Below are 19,141 nucleotides of genomic sequence, written 5' to 3'. Positions count from 1 at the left end.
GATAAATTACCAGGCTGTTTATTAAAGGAATTCAATTGCGACAGATTTTTACACGTTTGTCATTCACAAAATATTTCAGCACAGGTGGCTCAGTCAGAGGCTCAGTCAAAGACTGTTTTTTGTTCTGTATTTCACAGGAACTGCTTCCATCTTGGAGCTGCAGGACACAACAATTACATAAGGCAGGGGTTCTCAACCCCAGTAATTAAGACCCCCGCCCCCCAAAAGGTCAGGTGTTAAGGATATCCCAGCTTCAGCACATGTGGCTCAAAGACTGAGCCTCTGATTGAGCCACCTGTGCTGTAGCTGGGATATACGGGGATATATGGGGTAGAGGTCGGCAAATTTAAGCAAAGGAATATCCCGCTGATGAACTCGACTTTTATCTGCATCCTGAGCTTTTCTTTTTCTTAATAGACTTGTCATTGACAGCTGCATCTCAAGACCTGCTATTTAAAAGTGGGCTGGGCGAGCTTAGAACCAAGGAGGAGGTACAGACCTCCAAACAACTGTTTACCAATTGAAACACACACACACACGCAAGCTCAAAACCCACCTCACCCAGCCCACTTTTAAATCGCCGGTTTTGAGATGCAGCTGTGAATGACCAGTCTATTAAGACTTCTTCCTCCATAAGGCTGAGCAACCGGTGGTGCTGACCGCGCTCATGCTTGAGAGTGGTGACATCATCAACTCTTCAAGCATGAGCGTTCTGCAAATTTTTTAGAGCAGGGGCGTGGCTATGAAGGGGGCGTGTCATTGGCTGGATCGGGGTTGTGGGTGTGTCTCTATTCTCTCCCTCCCCCCTTCCAAAAAATGGCAATTAATTGTGCAAGAAAAATAAAATAAATAAAAAATGTGAAAAGAAAAATTAAAAACCTCTCTCCGCTTCCCCCTTCCACCTCTCTCCCCCCTTCCACCTCTCTCTGTCCCCCCTCCCCCTCCTTCCACCTCTCTCCACTAAGCCTATTCTGCCTCTGCAGAGTCATGTGACCCAGCTCTCCGCTCCAAAGAAACTCTTTTGTCTCGCCAAGCCCCAAGCGTGGGAGAGCGTGCCCGCGCCGCGTGGGCGTGATGATTAACTTGTATAGAGGTAAGCGCGCATAGCGCGGTCAGCACCAGCGGGGACTCAGCCTAAGAGAGGTAACGAGAACGTTCACAGAGATAGTGTTAGGACTTGCAAAACTGAAGTGACATTTGACGTGGTCTGCAAGCTTACAATGCTTTAGCAAAAGAATTTAACCAAGTGACCGTCACTTATGAGAAGAGATACAGATAAATATTTAACTATATGATTTGTCTTGTTGGATGTAGCATTGGGATTTTCTGTCTTATTGCATATATTGGGATACAGGTGCAATTCCTGTCAGGTGCATCAGAATAATTAAATCTACTGCTGTGTAGAAGATGTCTGCTGTAAAACATAAATAGCAACTGGCCCAGCTCTGGGCACTATCTGTTGCATAACTCACGGTTTGGAGATCTTTGCAGAGCTCGGTGGCAATGATGTGTTGCTGAACCGCCAACCCTGTTGTGACTGGAGGTCACATAGGGCGGTCAAGTGACCGGCGGTGGTGTCCTGCAGTGAGGAACGAGGTGAAAGAAAGCCCAGTGTGGTGCCTCAGTTCGGCGGCTTGTCTGAATCAGGCACCGCTTCTCCGACGTGATGATGACGTCACGTGCAGCTGTCTCCTGACCGGCGGCGATCCCCTCCGTGTACAGCAGTAGACTGGCGTGCATAGGCAATGAGTATCAGGATAAGCTCCTCCAGCATCAGCCAAAGCAATAGCGAAGCACAGCCATAAAGAAAGGGTATGAGCGTAGGTGGTGACATTCAATGCATCTTCCATCTAGCGCTAGAGGGAAGATGCATTGAATGTCACCACCTACGCTCATACCCTTTCTTTATGGCTGTGCTTCGCTATTGCTTTGGCTGATGCTGGAGGAGCTTATCTTGTTGCATACATTGTCACATACCCAGTAGCAATCCTTTTTGACATAGATACAGTATATATGGTGAGGTGGGTCTGAGTTTTGATCTTACAGGGGGTGGTGTGTGTGTGTGTGTGTGTGTGTGTGTGTGTGTGTGTGTGTGTGTGTGTGTGTGTGTGTGTGTGTGTAGCAGATTGCCTTAAATCTGTCCCTAAAGTTCCATCCGTTTCTCTGAATTATGATTGTAAATCTACCTCTTATTATAATCATTTTTACCTGTAGGACCAAACTACACCATCACTTTAAGAGAGTATAGAGTGGAGCAAGAAGAGTGTAGGGAAAGGAACGTTTGAAAAGTACAGTGGGGAGAGATTATAGGAGGAAGTGTATGTTAATGCGAGATTAGTGTATACAAAACATACAATAACACTATAATGCAATAAAATTGTATTCTACAAAACTGGCAAAAATATTGCTGGCACAACTTTCTTGAATATAATCTTATATGTAGTGGTGAGCTCATAAGATTGCTGTATGAAAAAGCCAGAGATCTACTGTTCAAACAGTATTACAATAAGACATCTCCAATGTACAGCTATAAAGTAACATTTAGGGAAGTTTCCTGCCACATTTCACTACAACCAATTATTTTTAATCCTCAAAACATTTTTTCTTTCCCCCCCAAACGGATAATTCCTGCAGATTAAGAAATTAGTGTCTAACATATTGCACAAAAAGTATACATATCATTTTATTATTTTGCACAGTGCCTAGAATGTAATTCATATAAACAGGTTTTGTTTGCAATAAAATAGTTTTAAAAACAGTAATTTAACCTGCGGTGGAAAATATATTCTCTTTCAGTCTATTGTTAGTGTATCTGACGATACCGTCTCTTGAATACAATCAATTATTGTTTAAATAAAACCCCTCAGAGGTAATATTCCAGTCCAAGTCTGTCAGAACTTGTCCCCTAATTACGGCAGAGACAGTGTGTGCTTTTCCTCCCCCAATAATTTGATGGCTCAGGTTTCGCTGAATTCTTCCAATTAGCCAGGAAAATTGCAGCAGTCAGGTTACTGGATCCAGCTTCTTAACAGTCTCTGTCGACACGTTTGCCGCAGATTTCGTCCGCTCCTGGCCCTGTTGCAAGGTGTACATTGAGGGACCCAGCCTCATGATTTTTCCACTCCCCAGGCATTCGTCGCCTTTGTAGAAAACTGCAAACTGGCACAGGACGGACATAAACCTCAGTGTTATGAAAGAACAGTTAATGTAAACACTTCATTGCACACAAAAACGAACTCAAATAAAAAAAATAAAAACACATTAAGGGCAAATAATGATGACATGTTTGAACCCTGGAAGTACACGAAGACATTAACATAGAAATACACTAACCTATTAGCTGTATACATGGCAAAAGATTGGACCAGGCTTTAAGGTGGACTAGGACTTTTGGACACGGCCAGATCACCACAACTAAGTCGGCGACGGCACTCCGCAACTCGCCGCAGGGACCTCTCGCCGCCAGAAATCTCACCGCCGAGCCTCAGCCAGAGATGCCATTGGCAGGTAGGCGAGATTTCTGACGGCTGAGGCATTTAAAAATGGCGCCACTGCGGTGGAGAGATGTCCGGCGGCATCGTTGAAGCAGGACATTTAAAAATCAAATTTCTCTGGCATAGTAGCGGCATGCTTAGGCATTTAAAAATGGCATCTGGCTGAGGCCAATTTGGTATCCGCCCAGGACGCCATTTTTAAACGAGACCCAGGGGTGATATGTCGCTGGGGAAGGTGCGTGGGGGCAGGGCGGCGGCTTGGTTGCACAGGTTGTACATATTTTAATTGATCTTTTTCACTTTTAAAACGTTTGGTTTTTACAACTGTTCTGGCATTATTCTGTAATCAAGGGGAGCGCAAACTTTTTTGCTGCGTCCCCCCCCTGCCTTCTCTCTTCCGTTGTGCGCCCCCTCCTTACGTCGCACGGCGGGGTCGTGTGACGTCACATGACCCCGCAGCGTCATTTGACCTCATGTTACCAATGCAACTGTGACATCACATTATGCTAATTTCACGCTGCATTACCATGGTCACGTGGGGGCCCACAGGTTGCAGAGGCCTCGCACGGTCCCCCGGCATTTAATTTAAATGCCTTGGGGAAGAGCGCGGGACCTCTGCAACTGCCTGCCCTCCTCCCCCCCCCCCAAAAAAAATCGCGTCCCCCATTTTGCGCCCCGCTGCTGTAATCTACTCTTCTAATAGTAATATGCAAACCCCTAGTAACTGCCCCAATCTTTTAGAAGACGAGGATGGAGGATAACACGTGAGAAATCAGATCATTTGAAGGTGTTCTACTTCAGGGAAAAATTGTTTTGGTTTTTCATAGGAGACTATAGGGGACTTACCAAGCTCCGTTAGGCTACTGAACATGACATTACCGTCACATTCACAGTAATGCGGTATTCACTAAAGTAAATAACATTGTTGAGCGACGTTTTCTCCCGTAAAATAGCATAGTGTTAGTGATAATGAGATGCAAATCAGGCGTTATCTCCTAATGTCCGTTAAAGGAGCAACACAAGCTCCATGAGCCCCATGCTTCCGGAGATACTTACCTATGTAAGGGGTGCAGGTAGTCGCTGCGGCTGAGCTAGCTGGCGTTTAAAGCGCCTGCGTCACGTGGGCCAGTAGGAAGCTGAATCTGATGACGTCATGGCTTCCTACTGGCCCGCTGGGCGCGGGAGCTTTGAAACGCCACCATAATGTGAACTCTGGTAGCCAAGCAGAGGGGCCACCGGCACCTCCTACGGAGGTATCTCCGGAAACAGTAGGGGGTCCCTGGAGCTGAAATGAATGAGGAAAGGCATAGCTAAACTTAGTGTTACTCCCATCAAGGGCCTGAAATAAGGCTTTTCCAGTGTCTGGATGGGTGCAACGCCAGTTAGGCATAAATTAAATAGCAGCATTATTTCCCAGTGTTATTTCCCGCGCCTCTCTCTCCCCACCCCAAGCCCTATTTCAGGGTGTGGATAGGAGTAATGCAGAGGCTTGCAGAACATCTCGTTACTGGAAGATAATAAGTTATCCTACTATAGTGTGACATTAACACTATTCGAAAGAGACTTAGTTTGGATGTTGTTTTTGCATATAATTAAACCCCTTGGGGTTCTTCACTGCGCACTAGAATAAAGGGGTCTGAAATGTTTGACTTGGACTAAAATCTGAACAAACCGTATGGTCTTATTTTTGAAAACACATTTTAAATACTCCCAGCATGTATTGTATTAAAAAGGTAATGATCACATTCTATTTAAACGCCCGAGGAAATGTCAAATCCTCAATGCTGCTTTATAATCTTCCTTACTTGGTTTTGGCCTCGGCTCTTTTAAATTCTGTCCATTTTAAAGCACAAGAAAACGCACACAAATTAGCTCCAATAGCCGCAAGAAACCATTTCATTGTGCGATTTGAAAATAAAATGATGGCCGTCTACATACCTGTCCAGGTGTCAGGGCCCTTATTGGCCTGACTAACGTTACCCACACAGTGCCATCCTGGTTTAGAGTCAGCACACACGGCACTAGAAGGAAATGAAGTCCTTTTATACTGCAATTGTAAAAATAGTAATAAAACGGGAGAGAATAAAAGCCTTGCCTATATTTTTCAAAGACCAAAAGGAGCACATGACCTGGCCATAATATTTTTATTTAAATAACAATTAACTTTCTTTTATATTAACACTCTTGCTATACAATCCGCTTTCTTCTCACTGTTTATCCTATCTTTAGCCATTTCCTCACCCCCTTTCCAGTTTATCCTTTAAAACAGTGGCTCTGCAAATCCAGGAACACAAATAAGGGAACTCATTTAAAAATGGGACAGTGGGCACGGCCTCATCACAGTCAAAGAAAAGGGACACAGTTTCAACATTGTAAGGACACTTTAGTCATTTAACGGGAAGTTCACTTAGTTTAAATTCACTTAATTTTAGCACTGAAAATAAACGGAGGGGACCTAGGTAACATTGTAATCTGTGTTTACAGTAAGTGATGCAAGAATCTTAATAGTATGGTAATGAAAAGCATTGCTGATCTATTGCAGTATGTATGTGGAAGGACAGGATCATTTGCAAGAACAACAAAAAAAAGGACTGTATTTAGTAGTGAAGATTACTTAGAAATTGTTCACTGAAACTCCTAGGCACCCGCTGTCTCTTAGCAGCGAGAGGGTTAATTATGCGTACCCTCCTTTTTTATGCTCATGGCAATAGTAACTCCTCTTCAACCCCAGAACAATGTAACTATTGAAAATGCAGTGCCTCAGTGTCAGACAATTTCTGAGCTGGGCAACAAGACGTGACAGGCAGTGCATGTCTCTGGGATTAATGAACGCTGCGGGTGCGTTACTTCAAGGTACAAAGTCCAATAGTATGATACATGAATTTAACAAGCGCTGCTATAATCCCATAGAAATGCCAGCCAAAGTTAACCACCATTACCAAAGACAACCGCTAATTACAGACAGCACCTTATGGGTACGGCAAGCAAGACATGTTATTTAACATTTGGGAAAGCTTTAGAGGCATTTGCATAGCTACACCCAATGAAAAGCAAGTTTTGTTTTGCAAGACGTCACACTTTTATATAAAAAAGGAGGCGCTGAAAGTAAACATTTTTTTTTACGTTCAAAGGACACTTGTTGTGTGGCAAACTTGTCTTAGGCAAAGTATGATGAAAGTAAAGTATTTACTTTCAGAGTTGCCCCCGGTATGGTAGACCAGTGTTAACTGCTTCATTGCAACAGGGATCAGTAATGCACTGCTTCTCTGGCAACTAAGGCTGGGGCCATGGTGCCGCAGACCGTGCAGAGGCGTCCGCACGCTGAGCGATCAGACTGCCTTAAGGCGGTGATCGCGTCCATGCGGCGTGCGGGCGCGCGTTGCACAAGAAATCAGTTGAATCTGATTTCTTGGCGTGACAGGCCGATCACGTGAGCGGTTCGCCCAGTGAGGGGGAACCAGCTCCGTGGCGCCCCTAGGCACGCCCCCCACGGCGCGTCTCCACTGGCAACAAAACGCACCCGCTTCACGCAGGTGACGTCACGGCCGCGCATGCCTCCGCACGGTCTGTGGCACCATGGCCCCAGCCTCAGGCTGCGTCCATAGAAGGACCGACAGCGCTGAGCAGGGCGGATGCTGAGGCTCGCCTGCTCAAGAAGGAGTGTTTGCATGGACATAGCAGGCGCGCCAACGTGCGCGCTCGGGAGGTGGGGCAATGACATCACAGCGCCAATAGCCTGCGCAGCGCCAACGCGCCGATGTCAACGTCACGCTGCTTCACCCTGATTGGATGTTGGCAGCCACGTGACGTCCTCAGCGCGGTCTGAAAACATTTTCTCCTGTCGGATAAAAATCCCTGCGCCTCAGCACGCCTGCGGATGCTCGCGGAAGCCCCCTCTGAAGACATCCTCATTGAGGATGACGGGGCTCATCGCGGAGCGTCCGCACTGCTCAGCGCTGTCGGTCCTTCTATGAACGCAATGTCTTGTATATAATGTATACCTTGTTCATTTATGTAACTGTACTTGTAACCATGTATTATTTGTTTTACTCTGTGCCCAGGACATACTTGAAAACGAGAGGTAACTCTCAATGTATTACTTCCTGGTAAAATATTTTATAAATAAAATGGACGCAACCTAAGGGTGTACAGGAGTTTAGCTGCACTACATAAAAGCTGGAAGAAGTGATTTTGAGGGGTTTAATTATTTTTTTTTTAATTATAATTGAAGAATCCCTAATACTGTATAGGGTTAGATGTTTCGAGCACCAGTACAAGTTGGAGCCGCTGATTCAGCATTAAATACTATTCACATCAATGCCGGATCAAATGCGCAAACCTGCACGGGTGCATCATGAATCAGGGTCAGTTTCTAGCGGGGAAAAAAAGTCCTCTCCTAAAAATTTAAGTAACATGTAAGTTTCATGTTTTTTAAAAAATAAAGTAAAATATAGAAATATACTAGCTGTACCCGGTGTAACATCTTAAAGGTTATTAATGAAATTACTGTTTTCACCACTCCCTGTCTCTTGTCCCCTCTTCCCCACCTTATTCTCTCCTCCATCATGCCCTGATCCTCTTTGCACTCTCCTCCCCTCCCTTTGCACTCCTTGTCTTACTGTGTCTGCCCCTCTCTGTGCACACTACACTCCCTCCTCGCTTAGGCCACTGTTTGTCCTGTTGTTTCCCTTAGCATTAATTGCCCCGTCCTTGTTTGTTCGCTTAGGCCAGGTCCCCAGTGGCGTGCGCGCCATGCACCACAGCACAGCCCCCAGTGGCCGTGCAAAGCGCGATGATGCGTACGCTGGCAGGGAAGACAAGACTTTTTTCTTTCCTTGCCGCGACCACGTGGCGGGCCGTCAGCCAATGGAAGGGCAGATATGCCCCGTCATGGCAGCGCCCCTCTTCCCCCCCCCCCCCCACGCATCCCATCGCTCCCCGTGGCTTTTATCTGTGCACGCACCACCAGGTCCCATTTCCAGGGGCGGCTCCACTGAGACCGTTTCTAGGGGTTGAAATCTATTTGATGTAGATATCTCAAATTTCTTTTTATTAAATTTTTTGTTACCAGTATTTGGATTATCCCTTATATTTGGTGGAACATACGGAGTACCTTTCTTACCCTGTTTTTTTATTATTATTATTTATATTATTATTGGGTACATAATGCTTAGGTGGATGTCTCTGTACTTGTACCATCCTGAATTCTCCTAAGTGTCCCTAGGTGATTTACACCCACGATCAAAGCCGACTTTAGGTGGTGTCTGGTTAACCTGATAAGTATCCTTTTTCTTTGTGTTTATATGAGATTTATTGGTATCCCAATCTCTATTGCGATGTAGCAGGTAATATAATTTGTCCCATAGGAACTTCTTATTTTTTACATTCATAATTTGATTTTCATATTTTTAAAGTTTTTATTGTGTTCCAGAATTTTTTGAGCTAAGTCCTTATGGAAGAGAATCAGCAAGGGGCTACTTTGTATCTTTGCACGCTGGGCTGGCAGCTCAGCGTGCTTGTAAGGCTAGGATGTTGCCTCAGAGGAGGAGCTGAACCAGCTGTGCTTTTCTTGAGGTTCCCTGAGATCTGCGGGTGCTCCGAGCAGATTGACCAGGACTTGGTGCACCAAGTTCCTTCTGTATTACATCTTTTGGACTCTCAGCTCTCATCCAGATCAGAGGATAATTGTTACCTTTTTAAATGTAAGTTTATGTATATGTTGTGTGTGTTTATCAATACATATATTACCTTTCACCTTTGGTGCATTGAGTCTGTGTGTCTGTATACACACACACACACACACACACACACCAAAGGTGAATGGCAAAATATGTATTGATAACCACACACAACAAATACATAAACTTACATTTGAAAAGGTAAAAAATGTGTAAAAAAAAAATATATATAAAAATGTTTCAAATGTATTTATTTACAATAAAACAAAAAGGTACACATTTGATCACCTAACCCAGGGGAGCGCTGCAGTTTTCATTTTAAATTAAATGCAGAGGGATAGAATGGGGCAATTTTCTACTACAGAAAACAGGAGTATGACGTGGGACTGAAACTGGATGCTAGAAGATACTGAAAGCACACACAAGGAATATCAACACAGACTGAGAAAAATGTTGTATGCAGCATACAATGTGTGTGGGAGTACCTGCAGGTTTGAATAACCTCGATGGCAGGCACACACTCACTTGGGAAGGTGTTATGAAAAGGAAACTCACCTAGCGCCATCTGGTGTTGGAATCTAAAATGACACTCCATCATCTTGTCCTTCACCAGCTCAGCAGGAGGATCTTCACAGATCCAATGAACTCGGTCAGTCCGCAGCAGGTCCCTGTACAGAGCTGGGTGATCAGTAGTTGGTGCCTTTCAAATAAAGGTTGTAACATTTTCAAGATAATGCAGTTATTGCAGTTCTAACTTGAGCCCAAACTGTATAATAACATCATTAGAAACATGGCTTGCAAAACGACCTCTCTCAATGAAGCCTTCATCTATTCACATAAAGTGACAAACTATGTTTATTATGTGAAATAAATAAAACATCTGCAGTTAAATGATTCGAGGCAGGCGATGCTTATTATTTTTTTTTTTAGAAATATCTGGAGTTTATTTTTACTTCAGTATTAGGTGATACCTTTTTTTTATATGGACTAACACTTGATATTATAAGACAAGCTTGAGAGTTCTCTCTTTACTAATGCAAAATACGACTATTGCCATTGTCTCCTTCCCAAATGCCTGAGTGCATCGAGATTCATTATGTACTTCACAATTCTACAAGCCCTTCAAAAAGGCTAAAGTTCTAGTGGCGAGAAAAAGTTTGTGAATCCGTTAGTATGTTCACATATTTGAAACCTAAAACGTTATTAGATCTTAACGTAAGTTCTAATAATAGATAATCTGGTCAAACAAATTACACAAAAAACATGATACTTTTTCAACATTTCGTTATCCACAAATGATTCAACATTCAATATCCATGTGTGAAAAGTAAGTGAACCTTTAGATTCAGTACCTGGTGGCACTCCATGGAGCAGCATGGACTTCAACAAAGCGTTTAACTGCTGGTCAGTCTCTCACAACGGTTTTGAGGACTTTTAACCAATTCCAACTTATAGAACTTGAAATTTGAGGAATTCCTTGCATGGACAGCTCGCTTCAGCCACAACATTTCAACAGGATTTAGGTCCAGACGTTGACCGGGCCATTCTAAAATGCAGATTTTTTTCTTCTTCTGCAGCCATTCTTTTGTAAATCTGCTTGTACCAGTATGTTTAGAATCATAGTCTTGCTGCATGACCCACTTTCGCTTCAGCTCACGGACGGATGGCCTGACAGTCTCCTCTACAATCTTCTGATACAATGCAGAATTCATGGTTGGTCAATGATGGCAAGCAGTCCAGATCCTGAGGCAGCAAAGCAGCCCCAAACCATCACACGCCCACCACCATGCTAGACGGTTGGGATGAGGTTCTTCGATTCAAACACAGTGTTTGGTTTTTGCCAAACATAACGTTTCTCATTGAGGCCAAAAGGTTCTACATTTGACTCATCTGTCCAGAGAACATTGTTCCAAAAGTCTTGTGGATCATCTATGTGCTCTTTGGCAAATGTCAGACGAGCAGAAATTTAATTTTTTAGAGAGAAGTGGTTTCCTCCTGGCTATCCTTCAATGAACATCATTCTTGTTCAGTCTTTTTCCGATAGTTGAATCATGAACACTGACATTAGCCACGGCAAGGGTGGCCTGCAGATCCTTGTATGTTACCCTGGGGTTCTTTCTGACTTCCTGGATGATTCGCTGGTTTGTTCTTGGAGAGATTTTGGTAGGACGACCGCTCCTGGGTAGTGTGACTGTGGTCTTTCACATTCTCCATTTGTAGACTGTCTGTTTTAACAGTAGCTTGGTGGAGCCCCAAATTCTTAGAAATGGTTTCGTAACCCTTTCTAGACTGATGAGTATCAATAACTGCTTTTCTGAGTTCCTCTGAGATTTCTTTTGATCGAGGTATGCCGTGTTTGCATAAACCAGTATGATGAAGCCCAACTCACAAAGTTTCTGATCTTTATATAGGGTGGGGCCTCCCAAACTCACCCCTCAAGATCAACCTAATTATTTAAACACCTGATTCTAATTATCCCCTTTAATTTAGCTGATAAAACCAGAGTTTCACTTACTTTTGCACATACCCTGACTCATTGTTTGTCTAATTCATACATCATTTTGTTTCAAAGACATGGAATTGATTAATATAAACCCTATTGGATATTTAAGAAAAGACTGGTTTTGATTCAAGAAGGTTATTGTGGAAAACTATGGAATTTCCGTAATGATGATTGAGGTTCAGAAACGTTTTCTCGCCACTGTAGTAGGTTCTGATACTTTTCAATGGACAAAGACTTCATAGATTAAATTATAGTGTGCATGTAAGGCCTTTGATGCTTCAAAAGAGGTGTACACTAACATCTCATATGAAGAAGCTTCATGTTGTTTCATTAAAAAGTATCACAACTTCTTATATATCTTGAGATTAATTCCTGAAGCAGCATAAAATCTGTCAACATTTTTCCATCTCCCCTCCTTTATCAAACTGATATTCTATGTAGCAGCTTTGAGGAAAAATCATGTATTTAATATAAATCATTGGGATTTAGTAGGGAGAAGCAGAAAACAATTGAGATTATTTCAAATCAGAATTCAATTGACATAAATGACACCACAAGTCGTAGGCTATTTCTTCCAAGGACCAGTGTAGGGAGGGGAAAAAAAATAGATTTCATTTGCATAGTTTATAGACGTGCAGAACACCATTGCCTGCCTTTCATGTGGTCGTACTGGTTTAATAAAAATATAGTGGAACTGTGCATGATGTTTAATAAATTGGGACTATTTTATATTAAGACAAATCTCTTCATACTGTATTTTGGTCAAATGTAACCACTATTACAGAAATAGAAGGAAAAAAAAGGATTTTCTAAAAGATATCCAGTTTTCACTTGAATGTATGTAGAATTATACAAAATTAGTAAGCATAATAGTGGTATTCTGGGTGTGAACATAGTAAAAGTACTGGTACCCTCGACACCAGTGGTTCCCAATCTTTTTTACATCGTGCACCCCCTGCTAGAAAATATTTGTTCTGTGAACCCTTCATTAATGGACAAAGGAAAGAATTAGGGAGTGATCACAAAACCATACTACTTGTATAATAATAATGAATAAATAAGGTAATCAGGGGATGGGTGCAGACTGTGAGCTAGTCAGTGAACCAGAGAAAAGTGGAAGGGGAACGCAAGGTGATTGTGCCCCTAAAAGAATTCACTAAACTGCACACCACCAAGTGTAAAAAGTAACTTTAAATATATTGACTTAAAACATATATTACCAAAGATAGGTGTAACGTGAATAAAAATGAATTAAATCAAAAGTGTCAAGCATCTATGTCATCTAGTATGTATGGTAATAATATCCCAATTAACCAGCTAATGATGGTGGGATATGGAAGGCATAGAATGCAAAAGGTCAGGGTAAACACCCCTCTGTATCAGCTGTTAGACCAGATGGTGCAATGTTGTCAGTCTCCTACTTGGAGCTGTTTTAATGTAGTTTTTGTAGGTTCCTGTGTCAGTCTGTTCAGATCACAAAACTGGGCTATTTCAGTCTAGTTTTTGTAAACAGCGAGTACAGTTGATATTCCCCCTAACTCTGTGTGTAGGTACTCTCACCTACTATATGCTGTATACTCACCAACACCGTGGCTGTGAATGCCAGTCCCTGTATTCACAGGATTTGTATTTCACATGACAGTTCACTATTGCAGAGTTGTTCAATTTTATGTTCATGTTAGGAGGATTGGACATTTATTTACTATTCATCTGGTCTCGCTGACCATTTCATATACTCACCATCTGGTCTAACAGCTGATACAGAGGGGTGTTTACCCTGACATTTTGCATTCTATGCCTTCCATATCCCACCATCATTAGCTGGTTAATTGGGATATTATTACCATACATACTAGATGACATAGATGCTTGACACTTTTGATTTAATTCATTTTTATTCACGTTACACCTATCTTTGGTAATATATGTTTTAAGTCAATATATTTAAAGTTACATTTTACACTTGGTGGTGTGCAGTTTAGTGAATTCTTTTAGGGGCACAATCACCTTGCGTTCCCCTTCCACTTTTCTCTAACCCTCCATTAATAAATCGTATTGCCTACTCAAGACTATTGCTCACAAAACAGTTTGTGCTGAGCTCGTCGGGGGAACACATGCTTAATAAGGCCCTAAACTGCACCTCAGTGTGTGCAGACAGCATGGGTGGTATTGCGGTCAATTCCTGTGGAAGCTTCCCGAGTCACACCCAACAATGCATTGTCGCTGTGGATGCAAAGCATTGTGGGGAGCAACTTTTGGAGCTCCTGCTGCAATTGAGTGTGTTACCAACCACGCTAAGGTGCATTGTGGGACCTTACAAAGTGTGCAGTATCCATTATACTATCCCAGATCCACCATTACATATTTTCTTAGACAAACCCTTGGAGACCATTATGAGTCCCCTGTTGGGAATCACTGCTCTAATGGTCAAAGTGTGATGGGTTTAGAGAGCAATACTACCTGTATGTAAAATAGGGAAAGCGTAAATACCACTCATTTGTACCCCACACTTCCCTTCCCTTTGTATCTCTTTCTTCCCCCCCCACCCTAGTGTGATAATTAGAGCTGTATACTTTGCCAAATGAGTCAGTGAGCAGTTCCAATTTGGTACATTTATATTATTTACGCTATTAAATTTGTGACTTATTCTGAAACTATCTACGTGTTTCTATCTATTATAGTGTGCTGGAGCCTACTTTGGGATTTACATGTCTTTTTATAGGTTAAACAGAATATATTTTTATAGGCGTAATCCAACACACTTTTTGTGCCCTTTGGGACACTGTTTAAATTGTCAGTTAGCTTTAACGACCGTGTTACTTTTGTTATAAAACCTCATTTTAATGAATTATTAATCCTGGTAATATTACCAACTCCAGAGGTGGTGGTGTGTGTGTATACACACACACACACACACACACACACACAATTTCCCATCACTTTACACGATAATAATATACTGTAGCATCTGCTTCAATCACAGTTAAATGTAACATGTCAAGTCACTGCTGTTATACATTCTGCCATTGGTGATTTGCTGCGTAACGGTACTCATTGTTAATGTTTGTATTGCATAGAACTCTTACTCACCACAAAGACATTCCCTGTGGTCACATTTTTATCCACAACAAACCATGCATCTTGCTGGCCTCCTATTCTGGCCCTTTGGCCCAAAGTGAACAAAAACCACCCTATAAAGGAAAAAAAAAGAAAAAAAACGAGAGACGTGTTAAAGAGATGCCAAGGTAAAAACTACACTTTACATGCTGTGCATGGGGACATGAACTGGGGATGCTGCAGTCCCTCTCCCCCCTGGGTTTAACCCTGCATACACTATGGTAATATAGTGGACTATATTATTGATTTTGTATGTACAGCACCCCATGCAAACATTTTTTTTCCTGTGCCGATACTGTGCCATTTTATTTACAAAAAACAAAAAAACATTGTATGAACCAACTACTGCTTTTATTGTTTTTACAATATCTAAAATAGTAATACTTTCTACATTTTTATTTATCATTCAAAAAGTGTTCTATAAAATGCGCATGTAAATGCATGGAAGGGCTAACAGCTTGCAACAGTATCAGCAGGATACCATTTCCCTTTAGACTTTGTCTTCAAACAAAGAAACAATAAAATCTTTTGATATGTTGTGATTGGCTTTTCTGCCACTGACAGCATGGCAATACTGGATTGTGGTTGCCATCCTAGAACCTTGTTTCATGTACTGTACTTTCTGTACTGAGTACAAAGTGCCATGTATTGGTATGCTGAGGCTCTATAGAAATAGTACAGTGTGCACCTCTTGCAACGTTCTAAAATATCTCCTACCCAACTGCAAAAATATCTGTGTTGCATGCATTTCTAACCAATTGGGGCGTTTGTAAGCTCATCACTGAAAGAACATTACACATATGTTTAAGTTACAAAACCAAGACTCGGAAGGCATATCCTTTAATAAAAAAAAAGAATAGAATAGTTCAATTGAGGTAAAACCATCCAGCAACCAACAGATAGTAAAATAACGTAAGCGCTACAATTACTTCATATAAAAACAAAGAATACAGGCGAATTCTTTGTTAAGGAGCAGGGATTAGGTTACACTGTTCCAATAGTTTCCATTGTGACAAGGAAAAGCTTTGGCCATGGAGTACAATTCAATCAGCATGTCATTTACCAGAGAACGAATTCCCTGGGGAATGTCCATTTCCTGATGCGAGTTATTTGATCACTGGTTTATTATCTGCCACTACCTGATAACAGTTTTATACATACTTCCTAGGCCCCGGAATATCAAAGCAACATGGCGCCTTCAATTCCATCTGTTATTTATTTCCAAGGGTTAAATCCTCTAAACTAAAAAAATCCACACATTTAAAAAAATTTTTTTTTTCAAAATCACAAAATAAACTTCAAATACATTTAAATGTATTTACAAGTGTAAAACGGTAAATTATCTTGTTAAGCCCATGTAACAGAACAGGGAACAGACAATATGGTGTTCATTTACGAGTGAAGTAGAAATAGCCATGTTAGTCCAGTTGCGGTAGTGCATAGGAAATGAGGACTTCAGTTTTAGGTGATACCTTTTTTATTTAGACTAACACACGATAATATAAGACAAGCGTTCGAGAGTTTTAAGTTTTGAGAGAGAACTCTCGAATGCTCGTCGTATATTATCATTTGTTAGTCCAAATAAAAAAGGTATCACCTAATACTGAAGTACTCATTTACCAAATGCCTGTGCTGTATCCATGTGCTGAATCCACGTGCTGTAACGTTTACTAAAGCTCAACCTCTTACAAATGAAGCAAAGTGTAGTAAATGTTGAGAACAATGTTTTTTTTTCTCTAAAGGCAGCACACCATCTGCTGTTTACGCACCAATGGAACCTCTAACTTTACTCATTGACCAAGTAAATGTAACGTAACACTTGTTCACAATAGTAGGGGTTTATAGCTTCACTGTGAGAGTAGTTTAATTATTACAAAATAGCAGAGTGCACCAAGTTCCCAAAGTCGGGATGTAGTAACCTCCAAAACTGGTCATCGCACCAAATCCCGCGCTAACCGTCACTGACTTAAATGGCAGTGAAGCAGAATTGTGGTGTAATAACTTGTATTAAAGTCCAGTGAATATTCCTGTAAGAGTGAACTGTAACACATGCCAAGACAGCTTCTAAAAGGGACTTATCACGGGGGGCAATTTTGGTGGAGGAATGCACAGAAAGAGGAGTTCCTTCTGAAAAACATCCCATGAAGTGGAATACTGTCCGAGTGCAATCATGCCGTCCTACCACATGTAGACTTCTTTCTAGCGACCCCCCCCCCAGCTATAGGCGGGGGGGTTTCATGACCGGGGGGGGGCGGCCTTCCCCCCTCTGGCCTGACCCCGCATCGCCCTCACCCGCCCAGGGGAGGAGCCAACCGTGGCCTCTTAAGGCCAAGCTGGCGGGGGCAAGTCCTCTTTGCCTCCCGCCAGCGAAAATCCCACCCACCCGTCCCCTTGATTAGGTTGGGGCAATCTAGCGGTAACCATTAACGAAGCGTGGGCGGGGGATTTGTAACATGGGACATGTACTGTATGTGTTGGTAATGCTTCTCTGTTCTGTTGCAGTATGGAAGTCTGTTACTCTGCTGATCGTGAAAGGAACAAGGTTCCAAGCAGGAGGGGTCATTGACCGGCTTTGCCTTTGTCGCGGCGGCTCGTGGGGGGTAGGTGCTTGTTCTTGCCAGACTTGAGCTGGGCCGTTTGAGCCCGGGGGGAGCACGAGTGGGCGAGGTCAGATATTCATGACGTCGATAACCCGCTCGCACAGACGGCAGCGGCGCGGGCCGCCTGACCCTCCCCTCCCCCTCCTGGGGAAAGTACACTCTGGCGAGGAGTGGCATTTACCCCTCGTAGTTTATGTATTAATAAAATAGCCGCGGCCAATTTTACCTCCAGTTTACCGTCTCCTGTCGTTATTTTGTTTATGTAAGGGGACAAAGCGGGCGGGGGAACCGCCTGACCGCCTCCCTGGTCATGCATTTAAGATGTACATCATTTCCCTTGCCTATGGTTTTGGCACATTTTTACCTACAAAACACCACTGCTTATTACAATTGTAAGGCTTTAGAAAGTGGTTTTTAATAATTAAATGGTGACTGGCATTATAAATTATTAACTGGCCTAATGCACAATCAATGGCATTCATCAGGTCCTTCTATAAAACAGTAATTATATCTAGTAATCCGCTTTCCACGTGTCTATGAACTCTGTGGACTTCCATCAGAATAGACCAATCATTATAAATTCCCTTGGGAATGAATAAGGTCGCAAGGAGCACAGCAAAAACAAGAGAACTGGAGGCAGGATCAAAAACAAAAACAATCTAAAATTTATTGCAACATAGTGCCAGAACAAAAACTGACCAAAACCTCCGATGCGTTTCCCGCCGTAGCTGGCGCTTTATCAAAGAATCATAAATTCAATTGACCGTTTTTTTTTATATCCCCCTAGACACGGTCATGTTTGCAGTCTGCTTTCAGCTCCACAGCGCCATGCCAGCGTGACCAAGTCAGACAAACGAACGTCCAATAGAACAAACCGCGTCTTGGAATAGATTGATGGCTCTGTAGTAGCCTGTAACTTGCTCTATAAAGAACTCATATCAAAACAAAGAACCAAAAATCAGAGCCTACTTTAAAATCAAATTTTATATCTAGATTTCCGAACTTAAACAAAACTTCATTGTATTTTTTTATGTAAAAATAAGTAATTTTCTGTTATTGATAAGGCTCCCAAATATATGAAAGCACAGTGGCGCACAATCGAAAATTTCATTATTTGCAGATTTATTGTCATGAGAGGATAGCAGGAGAGAAAGGAAGAACATCCAGTTTTTACCTTTGTGTTCCCCCATGATTTTTCCATCCTCCAATGATACAAAGTTTCCAGGCTGGGGCTCTAAATACTTTAGGAGATGAGCGGAGAAATAATTATAAGAAACTCTGATTTATTACAGTTCTATTAGTAGGTTAGATAGGGTATATTTTCCATCGAAACTCACCTCGAGAATGAAGTTTTCAAAATTTCGTTCACCAATGAAGCACATGCCCATGCTCTGGAGAAAAGAAATTGTGAAATGAAGTTATGAAAGATCACCACACGTTTAGGTTAAAGCTGTGGAGGGCAAACTGCATTAATATAATTTACTATACCAAGAAGATAAACAAATCATTATAAAACCACACAAAGTATGCAGTGGTTTACTCGTTGCCCCAAACAGTATTAAAATTAGGCAGAATAGGTATTATTACTATTTTATTGGCAACTGAACCTTGTTTTACCAGAAACGTTTAGGAACAAGAGAAATAAAACTGGTTAGAGAAGTCAGAGATTTCACCCGTTTGAATTCGGTTGTAAAAGGAAGCACTTTTTCCAATCCAAATTTATAACATGTCTATTGTAATGTATGTTTA

General features: G+C 42.0%; 1 protein-coding gene across 4 annotated transcripts in view; it reads right to left on the bottom strand.

Moving 5' to 3' along the window:
* Window positions 1-2,362: 2,362 nt before the first annotated feature.
* Window positions 2,363-19,141, bottom strand: part of TRMU (tRNA mitochondrial 2-thiouridylase) — a 32,474-nt gene continuing 15,695 nt past the window's right edge. For 3 of the 4 annotated variants that reach the window (XM_075599779.1, XM_075599780.1, XM_075599783.1), the window contains 6 exons: window positions 18,730-18,783; window positions 18,567-18,633; window positions 14,766-14,866; window positions 9,728-9,872; window positions 5,433-5,515; window positions 2,363-3,159 (listed from right to left, as the gene is read on the bottom strand). In XM_075599779.1, coding sequence (XP_075455894.1) covers window positions 3,004-3,159; window positions 5,433-5,515; window positions 9,728-9,872; window positions 14,766-14,866; window positions 18,567-18,633; window positions 18,730-18,783 — 606 coding nt within the window. In that variant the 3' untranslated portion in view covers window positions 2,363-3,003. The remainder of the gene's footprint in view (window positions 3,160-5,432; window positions 5,516-9,727; window positions 9,873-14,765; window positions 14,867-18,566; window positions 18,634-18,729; window positions 18,784-19,141) is intronic. The other variant, XM_075599784.1, reaches the window with a different exon arrangement.

This window comes from Ascaphus truei, chromosome 5 (genome assembly GCF_040206685.1).
Source record: "Ascaphus truei isolate aAscTru1 chromosome 5, aAscTru1.hap1, whole genome shotgun sequence".
Taxonomy (NCBI): Eukaryota; Metazoa; Chordata; class Amphibia; order Anura; family Ascaphidae; genus Ascaphus; species Ascaphus truei.
Note: the sequence above shows the minus strand (reverse complement) of the source record. Positions and strands in the feature narration are given on the sequence as shown.